Below are 27729 nucleotides of genomic sequence, written 5' to 3'. Positions count from 1 at the left end.
AATTCCTAAAGCCTAAGCAAAAATCTCCATTCAGGGGAAGTTATTTATGGCCTAATATTTAATTATTTTATTAAAATTCTTCTTAAAAACTATTTGAAATTACTTTTTGAACAAGTTTGCGCTTAAAAATTAAATTCTAAAAAACATAACAAAAATCCCCAAATAAGACCATAGCATGAATCGTGTATGTAAGTGTTGCGCGCCGGTTGCAAGACGAATAATAAAAATTGTTGGAAATTTTCAGAATTCCATTCCATAAACCATAAATAAAAATATTGCTTAGGTGACTTCCCAGCTAGCTATAGGTGCGGTAAAATTGGTTCTTAACCCGTATATTCTATTGCGCGTGAACATATAACACACTATCCATGCCAAACGAAATACCAATAGTGTGCAAAAATAAGGAAAAAGAAAACTTTAAATTACAAGTCACAAGAACGAACCATGGCAAGTTGTAGCGCCAAGTAGGGTACACTGATTTCCACTCACTGACCTTAAGTCAGACGCCGTGACAAGAAAAATACCCGGACTGTAAACCTGTCCCTAAGATAGACACGATTATTACTTACTAATGTTCATATTTTGCTTTGGCTATCATTCCCCGTTTAAATTATTTAGAATTGCATTATTTATGTTTTCTATAATTTCAAAGAAACAATATTTATTGGTAGCATTTCAATCAAAATTCTTAAAATCATAAACTTTATGAATTTATAAATATACAAAATTATAATTAGGATAACTAATAAAAATAGCTAACTGACATTGCCTTTTTAAATTTATAATGTCAGAATTGCTATAATTATAATAATAAACATAAGAAAATAATAAAAAAAATGTATAATTTACTCACAACTTTGAAATTTTGTTGGGTTGTACTTTTGTTGTTGTTTTTATATTACCAGCAGCATGACTTGATGGGCCCAGCAACCATGATGATGTTACAGATGATCAATTTTAATTTCGGTTAATAATCTTTGCTAGACTCAAAAAAAATGTACAAAATTGTATTTTAGTTTAACATTTCTATGTGATTTTTCATATTTCCAAAACTATTTATTGTTATTTAATGCAAATTAAACTTAAATTTTCTTAATTAATTTGAATTTTATTTATTCAAATTTTGGATTATTTTAAATTTCATTAAATTCAAATTTTAATTCATTTAATTTTTTTATTTAATTCAAATTTTAATTAATATTCAATTGTAATTTAAACTTTTATTTAATTTTTTTTTTTTGTCAATTAAAGCAATAATTATTTTAATTTTCGATTATTCCATTGGATAATTCTTCACTTAAAAAAAAATTGAAAACTCACTTTATAATGTAAATCATTAACTCCTTTAATTATAATTTCGTTTATTATTTTAATTTTATCGTGTTTAAATTTTAATTAAAATAAAATGTTTCTTTAATTTTTCACTTAAATTGATTTACACGAATATGTTTTAAAATTTGAATTGTTCACTTTGCTTAAAAAAAAATAATTTACTTTCGTTAAATTTTAATTTGCATTAAACAGTTTCACATTTTTTTTTTTATTTTTCAATTCATTTTGTATTAAATTATTTTATTAGACTTAACATTTTCTTCTATTTTATTTAAATTAAATTTTCTTTCTAAATTTTAATATTTAATTTCATTCTTCTTGGTTTCAATTTTTTTATAATTCATTTCAAACTTAATTTCGGTTCATATCAATTCCTTTTAATTTTAAATTAGTATTACAAATTTCTTCGTTTCAAAATTCTACTTTTTTGTTAGTTTTGAATGAATGATGAAAGGGTGATTTATGATTTAAAAAAAAAAGCATCTTTTTTTTTAAAATTTAGTTTATAAGATTTTTGTATAAAATTTTATTGAACTTCTTCTTTTTTTCAAAAAATATTAACAATATTAATTGTTAAGTAAAAATTAGAATATATTTAATATTAATACAAATTAGATTAAGTTTAATCATAAGTAAAATTAAATTATATTTAATTTTATTCGAAATTAAAGTCTAATATTGTTAATATTAAATTCTAAAAAAATTTAGGAATTCGTTAATTTATAATGTTTTTAGAAAAGTTGCATAATTAGTTTTAAGAGGATTTTAATTTTGAAAGGATTTTAATTTTGAAATATATATTTTTTTTTTGAACATTTTGAATTATTATAGAAATTAACTATTGTATTTAATTAATATTGTTTTAACAAACTATTGAATCAATGGATTTTTAATTTAAGCCAATTTAATATAAATGGATTTCTCCATAAGGCAATTATAATTTTAATTAATTTTCGAAATTTATATAAATTTAGCTTAAGAACTTATAAACTTATGGGTTCTTTAGTTTCTTGTAAATTACATTGTTCACTTTTGGTGCATTTGACTATTCCGGGAAGATTATTCTAAGAACTTGAAATTTTGATACACTAAATTGTATCACTTAATATACCATATTACTTAATAAATTTCTAAATGTAATTAAGAATTAATTAGGACTTTCTAATTTGTACTAGTTTTTTTTTTTTTTTTTTGTCACTTAAAAATTTTGGTATTCCTTTTACTTATCTGATTATATAATTGGTGAATTGCCAGCCTGCTGACACGAGGTTAGGGTGACAATATGTCCACGTGTATTTAAAATCTGTGGTTTCACAATGCCTGCTGGGCACATGGATTAGGGTGACGGTATGATCACGTGTGCAAAAAAAAAGGTTGGTTTCAAAAATGCTTCCTTGACACGTGGGTGACAATGTGGCCACGTGTAAAAAAAAAACCATGCGGTTTCAAAGAAAAGATGACGCAAGGTTCTACGCTCCCAACAAACTTCTTCTAAAGGCACCTAGGAATCACACGTGGTGAGTTCTTTTCCTATGGAAAAAAATACCACATTGAGAGAAAAAAACAATATACCAGATTTTATAACACTAGTGTCTTACCTAGGAATTCCAAATTCCTTCAATAAAAATTTATAATTATCTGCTCCAAGAACACACTAATTTCAATAATGTTAAATTGTGATCTACTTTTTTATGACTTGGTTACACAAATTTTAAAAGACAAGAAGTATGTACATCTACAAAAAAAAATTCCGTTACAATTTGCAACAAAAGAATTAGCAAAAAAAAAATGAAACGAATGGTAGTGAAATATTGCCTGCATACTTTTGCTGTGGTCAAAATGAAATGGAAATACATATAAATCAGAGGTTCGCAAAAATAAATCCTCTCACAAATACACTTACTCTCACCAACACATTCAATTCTTTATTTTATTCAGTGCACCTACAAACACACAAATACAAAAACTGAAAAAATAAAGAAAAAGTCATACACCAGTGCTCATGCGTATTCCTAGTTGTCTCGTTGAGTGGACAACGACTACTAAAATGTAAGAGCATAAGAATACGTGTGATTTGATTCTGCACAATTGTGCTATGGGCTGCGCATTTATATTATAAATGCATAGTTAGTTGACAACAATAAGAAAAAGAAAAAAAAAACTAAGCAAAAAAAAATAAAAAAGCAAAGTCAAAAGATCTACTCTCAATGAGTGTCTTTTTTTTCCCAAAGTAAAGAAATAAAAAAATTCTTATTCTCTTCGTAGTTAAAATAAGTTATTAATAACAACAAAAACAATAGCCCTTAATATGTAAAGCAGACATCGGCAAAGAGCCATCTTAAGAGCTCTCTGGATTTATTTTCTTTCACACGTACGCAATTGGCAAAAAAATTACAAGAAATTACGCTCTTTTAAAGAGCGTAATAAATGTCTCATTTTTTCAGAAATTCAATAAGCATTGTTGTTGGTTGGTTTTTGGATGAAGCATAGCAAACACACGCGTTTCAATTACAATTGAACACAAAAAAACAAAGTTAAAAATAAATAAAAAATTTGAGAGTATTTCGGCCGTATAATGTATATTCTTTCATTTCCTTAAAATTTAAATTATATTCATTTAATAAATTGGTTTTATTTGACAAAAATTCTAAATTTAAACTTTCTTCATTTTGTTATTATTTTAAGTGTTTGACATTATGTTTGCTGGGTAGCTCTCTCACCAAATATCTTCATTTTTATTTTTGAACATCACTGGTGTAGGGTATAAAATTTATACCAGCAAACATAATGTCAAACACTTAAAATAATAACAAAATGAAGAAAGTTTAAATTTAGAATTTTTGTCAAATAAAACCAATTTATTAAATGAATATAATTTAAATTTTAAGGAAATGAATGAATATACATTATACGGCCGAAATACTAGCAAATTTTTTATTTATTTTTAACTTTGTTTTTTTTGTGTTCAATTGTAATTGAAACGCGTGTGTTTGCTATGCTTCATCCAAAAACCAACCAACAACAATGCTTATTGAATTTCTGAAAAAATGAGACATTTATTACGCTCTTTAAAAGAGCGTAACAAATGTGTTTAAATTTTTCAAACAATTGTTGTATGGCGTGAACATCGCTGGTATAAAAACATTCTTTGTTTATTTACCCAGACAAAACGCAATTGAGTATGTTGTTGTTTATGATTAATAATAATTGTGGGGGGAGAAAGCATTTTTATATAAAAAGCTTTTTTATAATGTTTTTACAAGATAGATTTCTATGTGTCATATATAAACAGGCCAGTTGTTATTTGGATCAGTTCGATTGCGAATATACGGAAAAATGGTATCAGATAGTGAGACAAATTTCATACCCTGCTGCAACAATAGAATCAGCGATACGAAGCAAATTATGTCCGTCTCAAGCTTGAGCCAAAGTAGCGATGATAACAGTGGATGTGTTGCAACATCAACAGATAACTCCTTTAATATAGTCATATTTAATTGGGTAGAAAATTACGATGATCAAATTGAGGCGTTAAAAGTGGCAATGGCAACACTTCAGAATAAAGTGAAAATTTATAATCATTTGTCTGAGCAGGAATTAGTCAAAGTCGTGGATAGCTGTAAGTATATATTAAATAAAAACAAAATATTGTCTAGGATTAATCTAGATATTTAAGAGAATATTTTAAATTATTTACAAAGCGGGACTTAATGGTACTTTTTCTTCAATTTTAAGGCTGAAAATTACTCAAAATTATTATATTTTCAACTTTCAAATAAAAATTAAGTGGAAAAATATGTTTTTTAACAGAAATAAGGTCTTAATCCCTTAAAAGGAATTTTGGGGATTTTTGTTAAGTTTTTGGGAATTTAATTTTTAAGCGCAAATTTGTTCAAAAAGTAATTTCAAATAGTTTTTAAGAAGAATTTTAATAAAATAATTAAATATTAGGCCATAAATAACTTCCCCGGAATGGGGATTTTTGCTTAGGTTTTAGGAATTCAATTTTAAGTTTGAAAATTATTAAAAATTATTATATTTAAAGCTTTCAAATAAAAATTAAGTGGAAAATATGTTTTTTTTAAAGAAATAAGGTTTTAATCTCTTAAAAGGGATTTTGTGGATTTTTCTTCAGTTTTTGGGAATTTAATTTTTAAGCACAATTTTGTTCAAAAAGTAATTTCAAATAGTTTTTAAGAAGAATTTTAATAAAATAATTAAATATTAGGCCATAAATAACTTCCCCGGAATGGGAATTTTTGCTTAGGTTTTAGGAATTCAATTTTAAGTTTGAAAATGACTAAAAATTATTATATTTAAAGCTTTCAAATAAAAATTATGTGGAAAATATGTTTTTTTAAAGAAATAAGGTCTTAATCCCTTAAAAGGGATTTTGGGGATTTTTGTTAAGTTTTTGGGAATTTAATTTTTAAGCGTAAATTTGTTCAAAAAGTAATTTCAAATAGTTTTTAAGAAGAATTTTAATAAAATAATTAAATATTAGGCCATAAATAACTTCCCCTGAATGGGGATTTTTGCTTAGGTTTTAGGAATTCAATTTTAAGACTGAAAATTACTCAAAATTATTATATTTAAAGCTTTCAAATAAAAATTAAGTGGAAAATATGTTTTTTTAAAGAAATAAGGTCTTAATCCCTTAAAAGGGATTTTGGGGATTTTTGTTATGTTTTTGGGAATTTAATTTTTAAGCGCAATTTTGTTCAAAAAGTAATTTCAAATAGTTTTTAAGAAGAATTTTAATAAAATAATTAAATATTAGGCCATAAATAACTTCCCCGAAATGGGGATTTTTGCTTAGGTTTTAGGAATTCAATTTTAAGACTGAAAATTACTCAAAATTATCATATTTAAAGCTTCACATAAAAATTAAGTTGAAAAATATGTTTTTTTAAAAAAATAAGGTCTTAATCTCTTAAAAGGGATTTTGGGGATTTTTGTTAGGTTTTTGGGAATTTAATTTTTAAGCGCAAATTTGTTCAAAAAGTAATTGCAAATAGTTTTTAAGAAGAATTTTAATAAAATAATTAAATATTAGGCCATAAATAACTTCCCCTGAATGGGAATTTTTGCTTAGGTTTTAGGAATTCAATTTTAAGAATGAAAATTACTCAAAATTATTATATTTACAGCTTTCAAATAAAAATTAAGTGGAAAATATGTTTTTTAAAAGAAATAAGGTCTTAATCTCTTAAAAGGAATTTTGGGGATTTTTGTTATGTTTTTTAGAATTTAATTTTTAAGCTCAAATTTGTTCAAAAAGTAATTGCAAATAGTTTTTTAAGAAGAATTTTAATAAAATAATTAAATATTAGTCCATAAATAACTTCCCCTGAATGGGGATTTTTGCATAGGTTTTAGGAATTCAATTTTAAGACTGAAAATTACTCAAAATTATTATATTTACAGCTTTCAAATAAAAATTAAGTGGAAAATATGTTTTTTTAAAGAAATAAGATCTTAATCTCTTAAAAGGGATTTTGGGGATTTTTGTTAAGTTTTTGGGAATTTAATTTTTAAGCGCAAATTTGTTCAAAAAGTAATTTCAAATAGTTTTTAAGAAGAATTTTAATAAAATAATTAAATATTAGGCCATAAATAACTTCCCCGGAATGGGAATTTTTGCTTAGGTTTTAGGAATTCAATTTTAAGTTTGAAAATGACTAAAAATTATTATATTTAAAGCTTTCAAATAAAAATTAAGTGGAAAATATGTTTTTTTTTTAAAGAAATAAGGGATTTTGGACTTTTTCTAATTTTACTTCTCGATTTTTCTATTAAAATTAACCCTTACTTTTTCCTGCTTCCATTGATACCTTTCGATAATGCTTCTAGGAACACTAACACGAAGTGAGAACTTAAACATTTTAACTGAATAATATTTCCGTTAAGCTGTTTACTTCAACAAAATGTCCCAATTCTGTACAAAATCCTAACAATATCAAATGTTTTATAGTATATTTCCCTTAAAACTATTTAACTTCTATTTACAATTTCCAGTAACTCACACCAGTTTTGATCTCTACAAATATATTGCTATCATCATTTTGGACAATAAATGTGAATATGAACAATTTATTCAAACATCCGATAAAAAAAATGTGCTTTTATATTCCGAAATTATTACCAAAATTGAAACAAATCCCTCATTATATAATACGCGTCGTTTATTTGTTATACAAAAGCTGTTGGATGTTAGAGATATGGATGATAAAGAATTGAATAAAATCTCCGAAATGATAAATAAACGTAAAATGGAAATGGAAACTCAAACCCAAACACCAAAATCAAAAACTCTGAATTTCGGTTTGTCTATAACAATTAGAGCCAATGAAATGAATGAAAATTTTAAGGAGAGTCCATTTTTGCAAGTATTTTCTCAAAAATTTCAAGAACAAGCTGAAACAGTGGAAATAACTAAGATTGCAAATGCAATTAGAAAGGAAATTAAAGAAATAAGGAGATACAAGTAGGTTTTTTTGAATAAATTCCCTTAATTTAATTTAATAAAATGATTTTATGTATTTTTTCAGCATCGATATTGTGACGGGAAGTAATGAATTCAGTAATAGTGAACTAATATTTGGACAAGGCATAAGTCCTGAAGTGTTAAGAGACTTTTATTAAAGCACAAAATAAATGAATTTCTAAATTAATACTAAAGTTATTTTTATATCACAATACTGAGTATTAATACATTTTAAAATTAAAATAAAAAAACAGTTTAAACAAAATTTTTTTTTTTTTAGTTTTTTAATGAAATTTTCTTTGGATTTAAAATAAAAAATTAAATTTTAAGGCAAAATTTTTATTATGCTGTGATTTTAACTAAAAACAAGTTAAAAAGCTATATTCGGCTGTGCTAGGTAAACAAAAAAAAATTTTTTTTCCAAAGTAGTTTTTTAATTTTTTTTTAAATTTAAAAAAAAAAATTTAAATTTAAAATTTTTTTTAAATTTTTTAATTTTTTTTTTAGTTTTTTTTATCACATTTGGTGAAAAAAATATTCGGGTTAAAAAATATTTTTTCCGATTTTGATCCATTGTAGGTCCAACTTACTATGGTCTTATATACGTCGTTGTAAAGATCTTTGAAATATCTATCATTATATATCCATATTGTATATATTAATGACTTAGTAATCCAGATATATGTAGGTCAAAAATCGAGGTTGTCCTGGTTTTTTCCTTATATCTCAGCCATTTGTGGACCGATTTTCTTGATTTTAAATAGCAACGAGCCGGAAGAATTCCGAAAATGAAGAGTAAATAAATATGAAATATCTGCTATTGCTAAAATCTGCAGTTAGTACTTAATATGACTTCGCTCTCTTAACGAATCCTAATGCCGGCATTTATAAATTGATTTGGATGTTTCTTACGGCCATTCTCACAATGTACGATTAAAAGTTAACGTGAACTTTAACCGCAAGTTAGGCTAATTTGAATTTCACAATGTACGATTAATTCTTAATTGACACTATTTAACAACAAAGTTGCTGTTAAATATAACCGAACAAATTTCGCCGGTTAGCATCTTAATTGTAAGAAATATAATAAAAGAACATGGAAAAACATTTATATTTTTGTAATATTTATAATTTTTAAAAGTGTAAAGCGAAGAAAAGTAAATTTTGCACGAGGTGATCCATATACCACCCGGATATTGCACTTACAAACCAAACAACAAATGTGAATTTTTGCTTGTTGGTTTTCAGTAATTGTTGTTCAGTTTGTTCTGTAAATTTTATAGTTAGGTACCTTCATATTTTTGAGTTTTATACGTTTTTTTTTATTATATCACTAAGAAAACACAAACTATTATTTTTTATGCCGTCTTTTAGACAATTTTTTATATTTCAATCTTTCATTACACTATTTTTCGTAAACAAATGTATGCATTATTGCCATACTTTCTACTGAATGCTTTGGTTAAGTAATCAAATGATGGTGAAACGCAAATCGGTAACCGTTGGTTAAATGGTCCCCGTTAAACAAACCGACAGTTAGTTAATTTTCCGGTTAAAATGAAATAATCGTACATTGTGAAAATGGCCGTTAAAGTTATTAAAATAACGTTCTATGGTCTTTGAAATAATGTGTATATTTGGTTATAAGAACTAAAAATAAATCATGAATTTTAAGGTTAAAAATATACAAATTTTAAAAATAATTTTCTTAGTTTTCCAACTTTGGCGGCGTTTAATTTGAAACCTAAAGTCAGCTTTTTCTAAATTGATTTTGGTGTTGTAAAAAGTTTAATATTCTTTGTTATTTTAAATAATATATAAATACTGTTACGTTTTAACCTTTTCAAAACGCTGGTTTATTTCCTTTAAATAAACCGGATACTTTTGATTGCAATAAAAGCCGTTTAGTAGTTTAAAAATTGTAACAACTCTTTATCATAGTCATAGTTCGAATATTCTAGATCATACGCCATCTGTGGTGTACTTTCTACAATGTTCTTTAACTGAATATTCGAATACAGCGTTGCCAACTTACGATCAAATCAACTGAAAGCTTCCACTCAACAATGCCCACAGATATGTTACAGTTTTACAGCACTGTTATTTGAAAGCATTATGCTACTTTCAAATCAGCCGTTAAAATCGTTATACTATAAAATACAAGTTTCAAACTCTTTTCCCAGCATTCTTCATACAAATTGCTTACGTTTCTGAACGCTTAAAATTTTTTTTAAATTTTTAATAATGGCCCTTAATAAACGAAAGTTGGATTTTGGCCATTCTCACCCTACAGTTTGGTGAACATTAGTAAAAAAATCATCCTGAAAAAATTTTAGGTAAATCTGTTTGGGGATAAGACGTGCCGTGCCGCAAGCCCTCTGAAGTTTTGAGATGCATTTACAAGGGGAAAAAATGCATTTTTTTCAGTTTTTGTAAAAATTTTGCCATTAAAAAATGACTTTTGTAATTTAATTTAAAAGAATCGAAATATGTACGTAATTGTCGTTCTAATGAGACATAAAAAACAGAAATCGGTCAAAAAATGTTAAAGTTATTAAAAACGGCAGTTTCAAAACTACATTTTCAAATTTTTAAAAATTTTGTTGAATAAATTTCAGAATTTTTTGATCATCTCATTGGGATTTATTAAGAATATAATAGGGAATAAAAATGTTAAAAAAAATTATGAAAATATCTCTTATAGTTTTTCCGTACCTGCGATTTAAATTTTGAAATTTTCGAGAAAAACCAATTATTTGGCAATTTTTAGGCCAATGAGCTCTATTTCCTTACTCTTATGAATTTTAAGTAAACCCTATTGAGAATATTATAGTCCAGATAATTCTAAATATACTCTGAAACTTTTACTAAAATCGGAAAACGTTAACCCTTAAATCGTGAAGGTCAAAGGTCAAATTTTTCAATATTTGGAATTTCTCTTGGAAAGATTTCGAAATGTTCGAAATGTTGTATGTTTTTGGGCCGATTTTGATGAAATTTAACAAAAATATAACACAAAGCCTAGTATTTACAAAAACAGCAGAAAAATTAAAATTAACCCTATATAGCACTTGGTGTTAAAATGACTCCAAACTTCTAAAACCTGTACATATGCTATGTTCATAGTAAGAGGATTTTTAGAAAAATTGTGTAAAAATTTATAAGGCAATTTAAAAGTTATTAAAAATTAAAACTGTACAATTTTTGTCGAAAATGTTTGTTTCCTCCCTATATTAATATTAAAAATAAAAAGTATTGTTTTATTTTATAAAAAAAAAATCCGTCTGTCTTTTTAAAACACGAACGAAAGAAGTCAGCTGGCTAAAATTATCCACATATACTCTCTGTTGATAAGGATTGCTTGATATTGAAAATGGTCCAGTTCTAAATACTCTGAAATTATATTGTAAAGTATTGCGGAAATAGTTCTACATTTGTCCATAGTCCCCTTCAGAAAATAACTTGAACATTAATAATTGTCTTATAATAATTAATATCGTGATAAAAATGTCAATGCATGGAATTAAAAAATCTGGATCCGTTTGGATTTGAAGCGAAATTATTATAAGTATGCTGAAATTTAGCTTTCTAGGTATTTTGGGAGCTTCAAAAATCTTCCTACAATATTAAAAATCTCGTAATTTTCCGGGATTTGTTAATCCCGGGATTTTCGGGATCGGGATTGGCATCCCTAATACTTACATATTAAAACATATTTCCTGGTCCATTTATGTGTAATAACAGATTTCAGTAATGATCTTGAATATGATGTATGAGAGATATTTTATTTTTTTTTTTATTTTTATTTCACTTTCTTGAATATTAATTTTAAAACACTGGACCTGGCCTCATTTTATCAAACGCAACGCAACGACAAACGTTAAACGTTAAATTTTGTATGACAAATATTCAAGTTTCAAATCATTTTCCCAGTATTCTTCAAACAAATTGCTTACGTTTCTGAACGTTTTGTTTTATAAAATGAGGCCCACTATTTATTTTTCAATTTCTTTTTATTAAACAAGCTTTACTTTGAAAAGCTTTCATAACTTCAGCTTTTTTATTTACATTTTTTAACACAACTACACTTTACATAAATGCAACGAAAGAACGAACGAATGAATAAAAAGAAACCAACAACCGGCTAAATAAATTTGCTTGCATTTCCCTACAACTTTACACAAGTTTTTTAGGCAATTAATTAAAACTTTTCTATACAAATTTTTATACACAAACATTAATTAACACTTTTACCTAGAAGTTTATGCAAAATTTTTACCAGTTTCTACATTAATTTCATATGAAAATTAAGATTTTCTTAAGAGACTTTTACTAAACAACCGAACCGTATGAAAATTGCTCGTAAACTAAATGTGAGAAGGCATAAATGAAATAAACAAAATTGCGACATCGGCAATTCCGTTATTTTAGTGTACTCTTTTACTCTTTTTTCGTGACGTCAACAGTGACTGTTTTCTTATGTTTTAAATGTAAAAATACTTATTTTTTATATGAAATTTCAAAACAAATAGTGGAAATAAATAAAAAAAATTAAAATGTGGTTCATTCAAAATAAACAAAAAATACGAATTTTTAAATTGTTTTTAAGCTTTTTTCAATTGTATTTGAGACGTTAAAAAAAATAAATTCCCTGAAATTCTAATAAATTGTCAAATCTGGCCAGTAGGTTCTAGAGCAAGGATGGAAAATTTAATTTTTTAGAACTTTTTCTGAACGAAATATACCGCCTCATGAGAAATACTGAACTATTTCTGAATTTTTTCGAATTTGTGGGTTTTTTATGTTTCTTAAATCTGAGCTATGGTAAATCTCTCTTTCCAGCCAATAAACAATTTCCAAGCGAGCCTTCTCATTGGTCCAGGTTTTGCATGTTAGATTCCTGAGATCCTTTAAACAGTTGGCTTTAATAAAACGTTTTATCACCGGCATAACACCCAATTCGCGTAAAGTCTAAAAATTAAAATAAAAATTACCGAAAAAGCTTTTAAAATAATTCTCACCTGCAAACAAAACAATTGTTGCCTTAATTTGTTACAATCTTTGGCCAACTTTGTTATAATTAAAGGTAAATCGGTGAATTCTCTACATCTCCATAAAATCTTTTTCGAAAATAAGCCATTCATTAAACAGAAAACTACATTTTCATAGCAATCCAACAGCTCCTCTTTCAATATTGTATACAGCAATTTTCCACCATCCATTTCTAAGAAAAGTGTTTGACCCTCACAGCAACGCAATAGCAAAGCAAAACATTTCATATCCCAAACATGATATTGAAATAAGTGGCCTCGAATACGCTTGAATAGAATTTCAAAGAAACCTTTTTTAATGGCTTCCCGGGGTGCCTGCTCCAAGATGTGCATTAAATGTAGCCACAAATCCTGGGGATAATAGGAAACACAGACATCTCTTTGCCAAATATCCGACAATTTGTTTAAAACTTCATAGTCATCTATAAGTTGTAGACAATTTTGAGGATCTTGACTAAGTAGAGACAAGATTTTGCTCAAAGCTTCTAGATGTTCTTTACGATCATAAACTATCTTGTAGAATTGATCTAGTAAACGATATTTTTCCAAGATTTTCCGGGCGCCATTTCTATGCAAAGCTATGTAGTCTGGGGGAAAAAATTAAAGAATACAAATTAGTTTAATTAAAACAATTAAGAGTGTTATATTCAGAGAACTGACATATTTTGTTTAACAGTTATTTAGAATAACTTACAAAATATATTCAACAATTTAGTAGTTTCCCGATATTTAACTTTGCGATACTTCAAGCGTATGCGCAAAAATACATTTTGACATCTGTAAAAAAGAAAATTGAAAAGTAGTATTGTAAACCTTCTCCCAGCCCTTACCTTCTCACAATGTCAAACTGTGTTATGGCTCTCTGAGCATTTAGCGGATTAACCATGTATTCCGAGAGCGAGTTAATAGCCTTCCATTGTGTCAAATAGTCATCACTGCCCAGTTGTTTCATTAGTTTGGGTAATGTCCCTAAACCATAAGCCAATTCGGCACGATCCTCAAAATATAAAGCACTTTTGCAAACACTAGCTTTAGTATGAGAGAGAATATTGCAATAGCCTCGTCGCCCTCGCCTAGTCTGATATTTAAGGATTTCTAAAGGATGTTTTATTTAGTTTTTTTGGGGGGTTTTGTTTCATTTTTTATACAACTTACCCTTGTCTAGCATTTCATTAATTTGTTTAGGTTTTACATGCTTTAATTGCATTTGCAGGAAATGATTTTTATATTTTTCTTGTTCGGCCCACATAATTGTATGTTTTAAGAAAATAAAGAATTTCAGTAAGAACAAAATAGGTTTGTAAATGTTTAGAAAAATTCAAATTCTTTAACCCTATGAGGGGTGCCAATTTTGTTTTCACATCAATTTTAACTAATACATTATCATCCTTTAGCTGTTGAACAACTGAGTTAGGTCTTTGACAGGAACGTTTCCACTCTATATATACCTTTTACTGGAAATAGTTTTCTTATTAAAAATATCTACTAAATCTGACTTATATGGTAATAGATCAATAGTAAAATTTCTATCAGTTCAAGTCAAATTTATTGATTTTACTGGCAAGGATTTTTGAAATTATTTTTTTGTTTTTCCAAAAACTATGCAAATCCAAACATAAGATCACTTTCAGTGCTATTTTTAAAATAAATCTTAATTTTTATTGTTATTAGCCACGCCCACTTAGTAAAATTTTGAAAGTGGGCGTAATAAAAATTTTAAAATTTATAATTTTTCTCATTAGCTGGTTCCACATACGTTTTAAATATGATTTGAATTAGTATTTACAAGTTTTTGTGAAAATAAATAATACATCAATTATACGTTTAAATATAAATGTGTCGCTACTTCGTAAAATTACCACAATTTCGACATTTATCTATTAATTTATATGAAAATTGGCTTATTTTATTCATAACAATTTAAGCTTTTATTAAATGTATACAAATATTAGGTATTTCAAACAAAATTTTTAAATTAAAAGCCACCAAAGTTGAAAAATTTATTCTCATAATTTGGTTCAAAATTAAAATTTCTCTTCACAATAAAAGTAACACAACTTTGCCATTTAGTAATTAATTAATACTAAATGTTGGTTATATTAATCATAATAATTTAGGCTTTCATTAAATATATAAAAATATTAGGCGTTTCAAACAAAATTTTCAAATTAAATCCCTCCAAATTAAAAAAAATTTCATAAGTTCGTTCATAATTTCTCTTCTCAGTAAAAGTACCACAACTTTGCCATTTGACAATTAATTCAAATCAAATTAATGTTATTTAATTCACAATAATTTAAGCTTTCATTAAATATATAAAAATATTAGGCGTTTCAAACAAAATTTTCAAATTAAATCCGTCCAAATTTAAAAAAACAATTCATAAGTTCGTTCATAATTTCTCTTCTCAGTAAAAGTAACACAACTTTGCCATTTGACAATAAATTCAAATCAAATTGATGTTATTTAATTCACAATAGTTTAAGCTTTCATTAAATATATAAAATATTAGGTATTTCAAACAAAATTTTCAAATTAAATGCCGCCAAAGTTGAAAACTTTAGCAAGTTAGTTCAAAATTTGGCTACTTAGACAAAGTACTACAACTCTGTTATTTGACAATTAATTCAAATCAAATTGATGTTGTTTAATTCACAGTAATTTAAGTTTTCATTAAATGTATACAAATATTAGGCTTTTCAACCAAAATTTTTAAATTAAATCCCTCCAAAGTTGAACAATTTAAAAAAATTTCATAAGTTAGTTCAAAATTTCTCTTCTCAGTAAAAGTAACACAACTTTGTTATTTGACAATTAATTCAAATCACATTGATGTTATTTAATTCGCAATAATTTAGGCTTTCATTAAATGTTTACAAATATTAGGCTTTTCAACCAAAATTTTTAAATTAAATCCCTCCAAAGTTGAACAATTTAAAAAAATTTCAAAAGTTAGTTCAAAATTTCTCTTCTCAGTAAAAGTACCACAACTTTGTTATTTGACAATTAATTCAAATCAAATTGATGTTATTTAATTCACAATAATTTAGGCTTTCATTAAATGTATACAAATATAAGGCACTTCAAACAAAATTTTGAAATTAAATGATGACAAATTTGAAATATTTTGAAAAAAAATGTATCATTCCATATTTAAATTTCTCTTCTCAGTAAAAGAAACACAACTTTGTTATTTGACAATAAAGTAAAATACAGCTTGTTTTATTCTTAATAATTTAGGCCTTCATTAAATGTACATATACAAATATTAGACATTTCAAACAAAATTTTAAAATTAAATCCCTCCAAATTTAAAAAAAAATTCATAAGTTCGTTCATAATTTCTCTTCTCAGTAAAAGTACCACAAATTTGCCATTTGACAATTAATTCAAATCAAATTGATGTTATTTAATTCACAATAATTTAAGCTTTCATTAAATATATAAAAATGTTAGGTATTTCAAACAAAATTTTAAAACTAAATGCCGCCAAAGTTGAAAACTTTAGCAAATTATTTCAAAATTTGGCTACTTAGAAAAAGTACCACAACATTGCCATTTGACAATTAATTCAAATCAAATTGATGTTATTTAATTCACAATAATTTAGGATTTCATTACATGTATACAAATATAAGGCACTTCAAACAAAATTTTGAAATTAAATGCTGACAAAGTTGAAATATTTAGAAAAAAAATTTCTCATTCCATATTTAAATTTCTCAGTAAAAATAACACAACTTTGTTATTTTACAATCAATTAAAATACAATTTAGCTTGTTTTATTCTTAATAATTTAGGCTTTCATTAAATGTATACAAATATTAGGCTTTTCAAACAAAATTTTTAAATTAAATACCGCCAAAGTTGAAAACTTTAGCAAGTTAGTTCAAAATTTGGCTACATAGAAAAAGTAACACAACTTTGCCATTTGACAATTAATTCAAATTAAATTTTTGTTATTTGATTCACAATAATTTAGGCTTTCATTAAATGTGTAGAAATATAAAGCTCTTCAAACAAAATTTTTAAGTAAAATACCTCTAAGGTTGAACCATTAAAAAAACATTCATAAGTTGGTTCAAAATTTCTCTTCTCAGTAAAAGCAACAAAACTTTGTTATTTGACTATTAATTAAAATAAAATTTAGTTTATTTTATTCACAATGTTTTAGGGTTTTATTAAATGTATACAAAAATTAGGCTTTTCAAACAAAATGTTCAAAATGTTGTTTCAAAATTTAAATTTTTCTTTTCAGTAGAGCTCGATTTTGTCATATAATTTGAGACCAAAAAACCGGTTACCGGTTTGTCTACTAACTCGAAACTCGTTCATTTGTAAAAAGCGGTTTAAAAAAAAAAACGGAAAATTGGAAAACAACCGGTTTTAACACTCTATCCACAACTTTTTCTATGAAATTATACGTTTCTTTTATGGGAATGTTTTTATTTTTAATTTATTCTGGCAACTCTTAAGGTAAACAAATGCAAAAAAAAACTCTGCAAAAGAGAGCATAACAAAAAACATAGAGAAAAAACTGTATAAGAGATTGTCTTATTTTAAGAGAGCACATGTTAGAGTTGTCAATAGCAAAAGTAATAAGAAATAACTAACAATTCTCAGGGTATTATCAAACAAAATGTGTAAATTAGTTATTTACAATGATTATGATAAATTAAAAACGATAAACATAAATTAATGAATGACGAAATTACTTTCAAATAATTTCAGTTTATATAAAGTTTTCAATCATTATTTAATTTTTATCGTTTTTAATTTATCATAATCATTGTAAACAACTATGTAATTTACACAATTTTTTTGATAATACCCCAACAATTATTAGTTATATTTACATTACTTTTGATATTGGCAACTCTAACTAGTGCTGTCTTAATTTGTGAGAATCTTTTACAAAGATATTTCTCTTTGTTTTCAGTTGTGCTCTTTTTTGCAGAATTTTCTTGCAGCTGTTTATCTAAAGTGTTGCCATTATATATTAAAAAATGCCCAAAAAAGAGACGTAAAATTTCATAGAAAAATGTGTGGAGCAGTATTTTAAACATAAAATGCATTAAATAAAGGAAATTTTAAAAATATAGAAATTTTAGATCCAAAATATTGTAAAATAATTGAAATAATGATGACTAAATTGTTTTAAAAGGCATATTTAAACATTTTATATAAAAAAAACATTGAAATATTTGTGTGTTACTTTTAATGAGAAGAGAAATTTTGAACCACTTATACTTGTTCAACTTTGGCGGAATTTAATTTTAAATTTTTGTTTGAAATGCCTAATATTTATAGACATTCAATGAAAACCTAAATTATTGTGAATGAAATAAGCTAAATTTTATTTGAAGTAATTGTCAAATAACAAAATTGTGGTACTTTTTCTAAGTAGCCAAATTTTGAAGTAACTTGCCAAATTTTTAAACTTTGGAGCCATTTAATTTGAAATTTTTGTTTGAAATGCCTAATATTTATAGACATTTAATGAAAGCCCAAATTGTTGTGAATAAAATAATCAAAATTTTATTTTAATTAATTGTCAAAAGGCTGAGAAGAGAAATTTTTAACCAACTTATAAGAAAAATTTTTTTTTTTAAATTTTTCAACTTTGGCGTCATTTAATTTAAAAAATTTGTTTGAAATGCCTAATATTTATAGACATTTAATAAAAGCCTATACTATTGTGAAAAAAATGAGCTAAATTTTATTTGAATTAATTGTCAAATTACAAAATTGTGGTACTTTTTCTAAGTAGCCAAATTTTGAAGTAACTTGTCAAATTTTTAAACTTTGGAGCCATTTAATTTCAAATTTTTGTTTGAAATGAATAATATTTATAGACATTTAATGGAAGCCTATATTGTGAATAAAATAATCAAAATTTTATTTTAATTAATTGTCAAAGGGCAATGTTGTATTACTTTTACTGAGGAGAGAAATTTTTAACCAACTTATAAGAAAATTTTTTTGTTTTTAATTTTTCAACTTTGGCGTCATTTAATTTAAAAAATTAGTTTGAAATGCCTAATATTTATAGACATTTAATGAAAACCTAAATTATTGTCAATAAAATGAGCTAAATTTTATTTGAATTAATTGTCAAATCACAAAATTGTGGTACCTTTTCTAAGTAGCCAAATTATGAAGTAACTTGCTAAATTTTTAAACTTTGGAGGCATATAATTTGAAGTTTTTGTTTGAAATGCCTAAAATTTATATACATTTAATGAAAACCAAAATAATTGTGAATAAAAAAAGCAAAATTTTATTTAAATTAATTGTCAAATGGCAAAGTTGCATAAAAAATTGTCTAGAAAATTTTTAAAATTTTTTTTATTTATATTTTAAATCAGTATTTCCTGCTATTTATTTTCAAACTTCATTATTTTCTCTATTGAAAATAGGTGTGTTGCCCCTATTAAACTTCCCTTTAAAGCAGAGGTTACTAAATATCACGACAACCCTTAAAATTAGCACAACATTAGCCGGCATCAGGTATGGAAAATTGAGATTATTTTTAATTTATTACTTTTTCTGCCGGCTAACTACTAAAATGAAGTTTCTATGGTTTATTTATAGTATAAATAAAACCCCGTGTTATTATTTATTAATTTACAAAGAATTTTTCACAAGTTTCAATAGAATAATTTTTCATTTAATCTAAAACATGGGAAATTGTTTTATTAATTTCAATTTTCCAACCCCGGCCGGCATTAAAAAGCAACAATAACAACAACAAACCAACTGTAAATAGTTAAACGCCATCGAAAAGCGCCAGTCTACTCGGAAACTTTGTGCAATTTTGTCTTTTGATTTTAAAACGCGGCAGAAAAGATACCGAATCGAACCAACTGACTGGTTGCCTTTATTTTGTTTTTATTTATTTTCTATATTGTTCTAAATTTACTATAGAATTTTGAGTTTTTGTGTTTTTTTCTAATACGGTGTAACTAAAATCCAATACAAAGAACTGAAAATCGTAGTGCAGTAAAATAATAAGAAAAAAAGGAAATTTTTTACTCAAAAAAAAAGGAAAAAAAGTTGTTTTTGTTGTTGCTGCTGGTTGCATTGTGGAAACAAAGAAGAAAAATCACCAAATTACTTTAACTATAAAATCTATGACAAATTTGCGTAAACTAAAACAACAACAATTGTTTTATAAACAAATTAAAAAGAAATTTATACACAACAATAAGAAACAACAAAAATGTAAATATTTTATTAAAAGAAAATAAATCACAACAAAAGCAAACAAAATTGTTTTTTACACATAAAAAGAAGTTTAAGGAAATTTTAACAAAAAATACCACTGCCTTTATATTTTTTTAAACACCTAATTATTTATTTTAACTATAACAACAACAACACTTTAAGTGTTTAAAGTATTAAACAAAAAAAAATCAAAATCTTTAGTATAGCTGCTTTTAATCCACAAAAACGACCGAAATAAAAATGGCTTTAACAAGACTGGCAAGGTGAGTAACAATAACAAGAACAAAAGTAATTATGCACATTGCACGTAGTTGTTGTCTGTAATGACAACAACAACAAGGTTTTAGTTAATGTAAAGAAGAAGATAAAACAAATATATATGTATGAATGGATGAATGTGTGTTTGCATGTAAATGATTGACACTGTCAATAAATACACTGTAAAAAATGTTAACTACGAAATGATAATTAGACAATTTAAATAATAATTTTATAAAAGGTTTATAAAACAATATTTCCATATAAAATTTGTTTTATAAACTTGCAAAAACTATAAAAATTTATTATATGCTAACAAATCTATCCAATTTATACATTTTTTTATATTCCAAACGATTGGTGGTTAAAATTTGCAAATAAATGATAAAACAAATAGAATTTCGGATGCTATTCAGTTACCCAAAACAGCTGATAATAAAAAAATTAATTTAAAGTTTAGGTTTCTTTAGGTTTCTTTTCCAAAAATCGACTTTTTTGCTGAAAAAAATTAGAAATCGACTTTTAGGTCGTTAAAAAGTCGTTTGACTTCGATTACGTTATTCCAAAAAATGTCCAAAACTCGAACTAAAAAACGTCGAAAATAGTAGGTTTTAATAGATATTCACCAAATTATATTTTAAAATAATTTTTATACTCTTCACCTTCGTGAGAAGGGTTTATATATGTTTGTCATTCTGTTTGTAAATTCCGACCCTATAAAGTATATATATTCTGAATGCTTATAGATAGCGGAGCCGATTAAGCCATGTCCGTCTGTCTGTTGAAATCAACTTTCCGAAGCCGACAAATAACTTACACGATTCATACATCAATATCTCCGGAATTCTTCCGGCTCTGTTGCTATTTAAAATTGAGAAAATCGGCCCACAAATAGCTGAGATATAGGGAAAAACCAGGACAACCTCGATTTTTGACCTTCATATATCTGGATTACTAAGTCATTAATATAGACAATATGGATATCTAATGATAGATATTTCAAAGACCTTTGCAACGACGTATATAAGACCATAGTATGTTGGACCTACAATAAGTCAAAATCGGAAAAAATAGTTTTTAACCCGATTTTTTTTTCACCAAAAGTTATATAAATATTAAAAAAAAACAATTGAAAAAACAAAAAAAAAATTCTAACAAATTTATTTTAACACATCATTGCCATTTGTCAACTAATTCAAATAAATTTTAGCTTATTTTATTCACCATAATTTAGGCTTTCATGAAACGTATCAAATCAAAATGCCGCCAAGTTAAAACTTTAGCAAGTTAGTTCAAAATTTGGCTACTTAGAAAAAGTACCACAACTTTGCCATTTGACAATTAAGGTTTAGGCTTATGTTATTGTTAATAATTTAGGCATTCATTAAATTTATACAAATATTCGGCTTTTAAAACAATTTGTTTAAATTAAATCCCTCCAAATTTGAAAAATTTAAAAAAAAAATTTATTGATATAAGTTGGCTCAAAATTTCTCTTCTCAGTAATATTAACACAACTTTCCCATTTGACAATTAATTCAAATAAAATTTTGATTATATTATTAACAATAATTTAGGCTTTCATTAAATGTATACAAATATATGTCTTTTCAAACAAAATTTTAAAATTAAAAGCCATCAAAATTAAAAAAAAATAATTTAAAAATTGGTTCCAAATTTACATCTCTCTGCTCAGTAAAATTAACACAACTTAGCCATTTGACAAGTAATTCAAATAAAATTTAGCTTATTTTATTCACAATAATTTATTATATGTATCATTAAATGTATTAGGCATTTTAAACAAAATGTTGAAATAAAATGCAGCCAAATATGCAGGAAAATTGTTTCCCATAAGTTGGTTCAAAATTTAAATTTTTCTTCTCAGTAAAAATAACACATCTTTGCCATTTGACAACTAATTCAAATAAAATTTAGTTTGTTTTATTCACAATAATTTAGTCTTTCATTAATAAGGCTTTTCAAACAAAATTTTAAAATTAAAAGCCGCCAAATTTAAAAAAAAAATATTTTATAAATTGGTCCCAAATTTAAATTTCTCTTTTCAGTGAAATTAACACAAATTTGTCATTTGACTGTTAATTCAAATGAAATTTAGCCCTTTTTATTCTTAATAAATTAGGTTTTCATTAAATATATACAATTATAAGGCATTTCAAAAAATTTTTTTAAATTAAATGCCACCAAATTAAAATTTAAAATAAAAATTTTTTGGTAAACAAAATTTGAAATTTTTTTTTAATTTTTTTCTCAATTTATTAATTATAAAAATTAAATTTAATTTCTTTTTTAAAAATAATACCTTAAAATAAAAATGTTTAGGTAAACAAAATTTAAAATTTTTTTTAAATTTATTGAAAAAAATGTTTGGCAAATCTATTTTTTTTTCAATTTTAAATTTCCTTAATGGTTTCCTGATGATCTGGCCTAAGCAACCAGTTAAATGCGCATAGAAACTAGCTTATCTCCCAACAATAAATGTCAGTGAATTTATCAATAATTTGGAAATTTATCTCAATTCTTACTAAAATATAATTTTTTGTTTTTTTAATTATAATTTTTTTAAACTTAATTTAGTCTCCAATTTTCCCTTAATAATTTTGGAATACAAAAACTTATAAATTAAACAATATTTTGTTTTTTTTAAATCATTTTGATACAAAAATTTATAAATTATTAATATTTTACCAAAAAAAGAATAAATTTTAATGTGACCCCATTCGAAAATAACCCAATATTAATTTATTTGATTATCTTTCAATAAATAAAGTTGATTATGTCTTATATAATCGATTTCCAACTCAATTTTCATAAAAATATTGAGTACAGTAAACCAGTAATCAAGGTTTTTTGGCGATAAATCGGTTTTTTTTTTTGTTAAAGACTCGTTTGCCATATTAAAATGGTAGCTATTTATTAACATATTAACTTAAATATTTAATAAAATGTTTACATTATTTTATTGATTTGTCCCCTTTTAAATCTATTCAGTAAGCCTCACCCCTATTAAAGTTGTTTAAAAACTAAAATTCTTGGAATATATTTAAGAAACCTGTAAACATAGTAGAAATGTTTCCTTATTTTACACATTTTAAAATAGTGTTAAAGTTATACTTACAATTTTAAATACAAATTTACAATATCTTAACAATGTTTACACTCTATTTATTAATTAAAACTTGTTTAAATCATTATTTATGTATGCTTTAATATAAATTTTGTAAAAATTGTTAAAAAAAAGAAAAAATGCATGCATTTTCTAATGCAAAAAAAACATAACCTGTCTTTTGCCCCATTCAGCCCCAATGCTCTCTTGTTTACATATGTTTGTTGTTTTGTTTTATTTGTTTTTATTGTTCCTTATGTACACACTCAACTTTCGCTCTCTGTCTGTTTATTTACATTATCTATTACAACAACAAATACGAACTAAGTACTCCAAGTAACAAGCAAATCGTAAAAATAATAATGACAAAACGAAAACAAAACAAAAATCAACAACAACAATAACAATAATAAAAACCAATAACATTTGATGTCATTGTACTTTTACTGCAAGTAGATGCGAATGAGACTAAATTGTTGGTTTATTGTATTTTTTTATATTGTTTTTGCGTAAACAAAACTTAAAATATAAATTAAAACGCACAAGATTGAGCAAAGAATTTGTAATAAATACCTACAAGTTTCTTTTAATTTGAAAATATTTAATGTTTTTTTTAATTTAAATAAAATCTAAAAAAAGAGCTTTTGCTATTGGAAGTTAATTAATAATTTGTGTTAAATAATGATTTAAATTGTAGCGAAAATGTAAAATGTAACTAAAACTCGAAAAAGATATTGAAAATTAATGAAAACAAGTAAGAGAGCTATTTTCGGCTGTGCCGAATCTTATATACCCTTCACCAAATTATACGTCAAAATTGAAATTTGAAATATTAATTTCAATTTTACAATATGACTCCCCAAATAAACCAAATAATTTCTCTATTGCCCTCGTTTTTTTTTAGTTTTATGAGGGTGCCTAATTAAAAAATATTTCAAGTACATATTTGTTTTTATCAACAATTACCCACTACTTGACGTATAATTAGAAAAATCCGTTTATTTTTAGCTTTACAAACAATTGTTTAAATATTTAGTTTAATTAAGACAAGATTGATAAGACTAGGTCATGGGATTTGTCAAGAAAATAATAAAACAAAAAAAAAAAATCATGTGAATTTTAAAAATATTTTAATCCTTTAACATAATCAAATATATAATGAAATTACAGATAAATTTTATAGACCTAGTTTTTTAAATAAAACTTTGGTAACATAAACAAATTTATGTAGATTTTATTACAAATATAAACTTAGATGGGATTAGAACTAGTGACGTTATTTAGATAGTAAACTATGTTAATATAGATCATTGGTAGGCAAAAAGAGGCATTTAATTTGTGTGCTCTTTTGGTTCAAAAATAAAATATCCACAACAACATCAAGAAACTGAATGAATTGTGTGTATTTGTATGCTCTATTACGCACTTTTGTTCACATTCGAGTTGTTTGACGAAAATCATCGTAACCTGAACAATATGAACGCCTACCAAGGATATAGATTGTGTATATCGAATTCTATATCTCAACAGTGAAGAGTTAATTAGTTGATATTTAGATTAAGACGCACATTAGAATAAGACGCAGTCGATTGATTATCGTGCACAAGAACACGGACTTTCTATCATTGATTACTTCTTCTTCGAAAATAACGTTGGTGTGACCACCAACGCAACCTATTGAACGATATTATCAAAAAACGTTTTCCCAAAAAAAAAAATTTACTGAAAACCGTTTTCCACTAAAAATCCGATTTTCACTAAAAACTGTTTAATTTAATTCACCATTTTTGAAGACATCATACACTAAACATAGTTTTTCACCAAATTTTTTTTATAAAATCCGTTTCATTGAAAAAATTTTTTTCACTAAAACCCGTTTTCAAAAAAACAAACCGAATTCACTAAAAACCGTTTTTACTAAAAACCGATTCCATTAAAAACGTTTTCTAACTAAAACCCGGTTTTCATTAATAAACAGCATTTTAATAGAAAACGTTTTTTTGTAATAGAAACCCGTTTTTCACTAAACCGTTTTCCCTAAAAAAATTCCAGTAAAGAAACGTTTTACTTAAAAAAAGTTTTTCGCTAAAAACAGATTTTTATTGAAAACCGTTTTCCACTAATAAAAAAAACTTTTTAAATCAACGATCCTGATGGTACCTCAGAAACCGTTCTTAATTAACAATATTTTAAAATTAGTTTTCATTAAAAACCGTTTTCACTAATAAACAGGTTTTCAATAGAAAACGTTTTTAATAGAAACACGTTTTAAACTAAACCGTTTTCCCTAAAAAAAAATCCAGTAAAGAAACGTTTTACTTAAAAAAAAGTTTTTTATTGAAACCCGTTTTCCACTAAAACACCGATTTTCACTAAAAAAAATTTTAAATGAACGATCCTGATGGCACCTCCAAAACCGTTTTTAATTAATAATTTGTTAATATTAGTTTTCATACTAAAAACCGATTTTCACTAATAAACCGTATTTCACTAAAAAACGTTTTTTAATATAAACCCGTTTCTTCACTAAAAACAGTTTTCTCTAAGCAAAGCGTTTTCCATTAAAGAACCGTTTTTCCTAAAACATAAGTTTTTCACTAATTTTTTTTACTGAAAACCGTTTTCCACTAAATACCCGATTTTTACTAAAAACATTTTAAATGAACGATGGCACCTGAAAACCCGTTTTTAATTAATAATTTTTTAAAATTAGTTTTCATTAAAAAACCGTTTCCATAAAAAACCGTTTTTAACTAAAAATATTAAACGCATTTTACTAAAAACGTATTTTAATATAAACCCGTTATTTAACCGTTTTCTCTAAAAAAAAATGCGTTTTCCATTAAAGAACCGTTTTTCCTAAAAAAAATAATTTTTTCACTTACAAATTTTCACTAAAAACTTTTTAAATGAACGTTCCTGATGGCACCTCAAAAACCATTTTTAATTAATAATTTGTTTAAATTAGTTTTCATTAAAAAAGCGTTTCCATTAAAAACCGATTTTCACTAATAAACCGCTTTTCACTAAAAAACGTGTTTTAATAGAAACCAGCTTCTTCACTAAAAACCGTTTTCTCTATAAAAAAAACGATTTTTACTAAAAAAAACTTAATAAAACCCGTTTTCCAATATAAACATCACTTTTCATTAAAAAACATTTTTAACAAACCGTTTTTCACTAAAACCCGTTTTTCATTAAAAATTTTTTAAAATTCTTTTTTATTAAAAACCCGTTTATAATAAATCTTTTTCATTAAAAAACGGTTTTAATTAAAAACCGTTTGCATTAAAAAACGTTTTTCACTAAAAAATCGTTTTTCACTAACATACAAAAAACGTTTTCAACTAAATACCATTTTTAACTAATAAACCGCTTTTTACTTAAAAACTTTTTTTTTCACTAAAACCCGTTTTCTCAAAAAAAAAAATTTTTCCTAAAAAAAAAGTTTTTTACTGAAAAACGTTTTCCACTAAAAACTGTTTAAATAAACGATCCTAATGCCACCATTTTTGATACACTAAACATCCATTTTCACTAAAAACTTCTTTATTTTTTTATAAAACCGTTTATAAAGCCGTTATAAAACGTTTATAAGCGTTTTTAACAAACCGTTTTAACTAATAAACAGCTTCTCATTAAAAATCTATTTTTAATAGAAACCCGTTTCTTATTAGAAATCCGTTTTTTTTAGAAATACGTTTCCTAAAAAACGTTTTTCCTAAAAACCGTTTTTTAACAAAAACCGTTTTTCACTAAAAAAAATGTTTAAATAAATGCCTTATGCCACCATTTTTTTTAGGGTTTGTTTTTTGAACATTTTCACTAAAAACTTCGTTATTTTTTTAATAAAACCGTTTATAAAACCGTTATAAACCTTTATAAGCGTTTTTAACAAACCGTTCTCACTAATTAACAGCTTCTCATTAAAAACCTTTTTTTAATAGAAAACCGTTTCTTAAAAAAACTTTTTTTTATTAGAAATCCGTTTCCTAAAAAAACGTTTTTCCTAAAAACCGTTTTTTTTTTACCAAAACCCGTTTTTCACCATTTTTTTTAAGGTTTTTTTTGAACATTTTCACTAAAAACGTTTTGTAAAACGTTTTCATTTAGTTACAAAACTTTTTTCGACTCCTTTTTCTAAATAAACCTGGTTTTTTATTAATAATTTTTTATTGATTTTATTAAAAAACCGTTTCACTAAAAACCGTTTTTAAAAAACAGTTTTTAACAAACCGATTTTATTA

At 25.2% G+C, this 27729-nt stretch overlaps 3 protein-coding genes and 1 long non-coding RNA gene across 4 annotated transcripts in view; 2 read left to right on the top strand and 2 right to left on the bottom strand.

The window, feature by feature from the left end:
- LOC135960450 (3'-5' exonuclease Snipper-like) overlaps positions 1–27729 on the top strand; it is a 106850-nt gene that overhangs the window by 53893 nt on the left and 25228 nt on the right. Inside the window, exon 2 of the mRNA XM_065511743.1 lies at positions 20335–20360. Within this exon, the coding sequence (XP_065367815.1) occupies positions 20338–20360 (23 nt within the window). The 5' untranslated portion in view covers positions 20335–20337. The remainder of the gene's footprint in view (positions 1–20334; positions 20361–27729) is intronic.
- On the bottom strand, positions 2675–3061 carry LOC135959591 (uncharacterized). The gene is made up of 2 exons (XR_010576550.1): positions 2931–3061; positions 2675–2862 (listed from the first exon to the last, which is right to left on the bottom strand). It is a non-coding gene; the product is annotated as an uncharacterized LOC135959591 (long non-coding RNA).
- On the top strand, positions 4635–8084 carry LOC135962054 (uncharacterized). The gene is made up of 3 exons (XM_065513787.1): positions 4635–4951; positions 7351–7819; positions 7884–8084. Exons 1-3 carry the CDS (start codon positions 4669–4671, stop codon positions 7975–7977), a joined length of 846 nt encoding a protein of 281 aa, XP_065369859.1. The 5' UTR covers positions 4635–4668; the 3' UTR covers positions 7978–8084.
- On the bottom strand, positions 12428–14142 carry LOC135961948 (uncharacterized). Its single transcript, XM_065513602.1, has 5 exons — positions 14026–14142; positions 13701–13965; positions 13565–13647; positions 12841–13457; positions 12428–12790 (listed from the first exon to the last, which is right to left on the bottom strand). The coding sequence occupies exons 1-5, from the start codon at positions 14117–14119 to the stop codon at positions 12569–12571; spliced, it is 1281 nt and encodes a 426-aa protein (XP_065369674.1). The 5' UTR covers positions 14120–14142; the 3' UTR covers positions 12428–12568.

Source organism: Calliphora vicina, chromosome 5, assembly GCF_958450345.1.
Source record: "Calliphora vicina chromosome 5, idCalVici1.1, whole genome shotgun sequence".
Classification (NCBI taxonomy): Eukaryota; Metazoa; Arthropoda; class Insecta; order Diptera; family Calliphoridae; genus Calliphora; species Calliphora vicina.
This window is presented reverse-complemented; position numbering and strand designations above follow the sequence as displayed.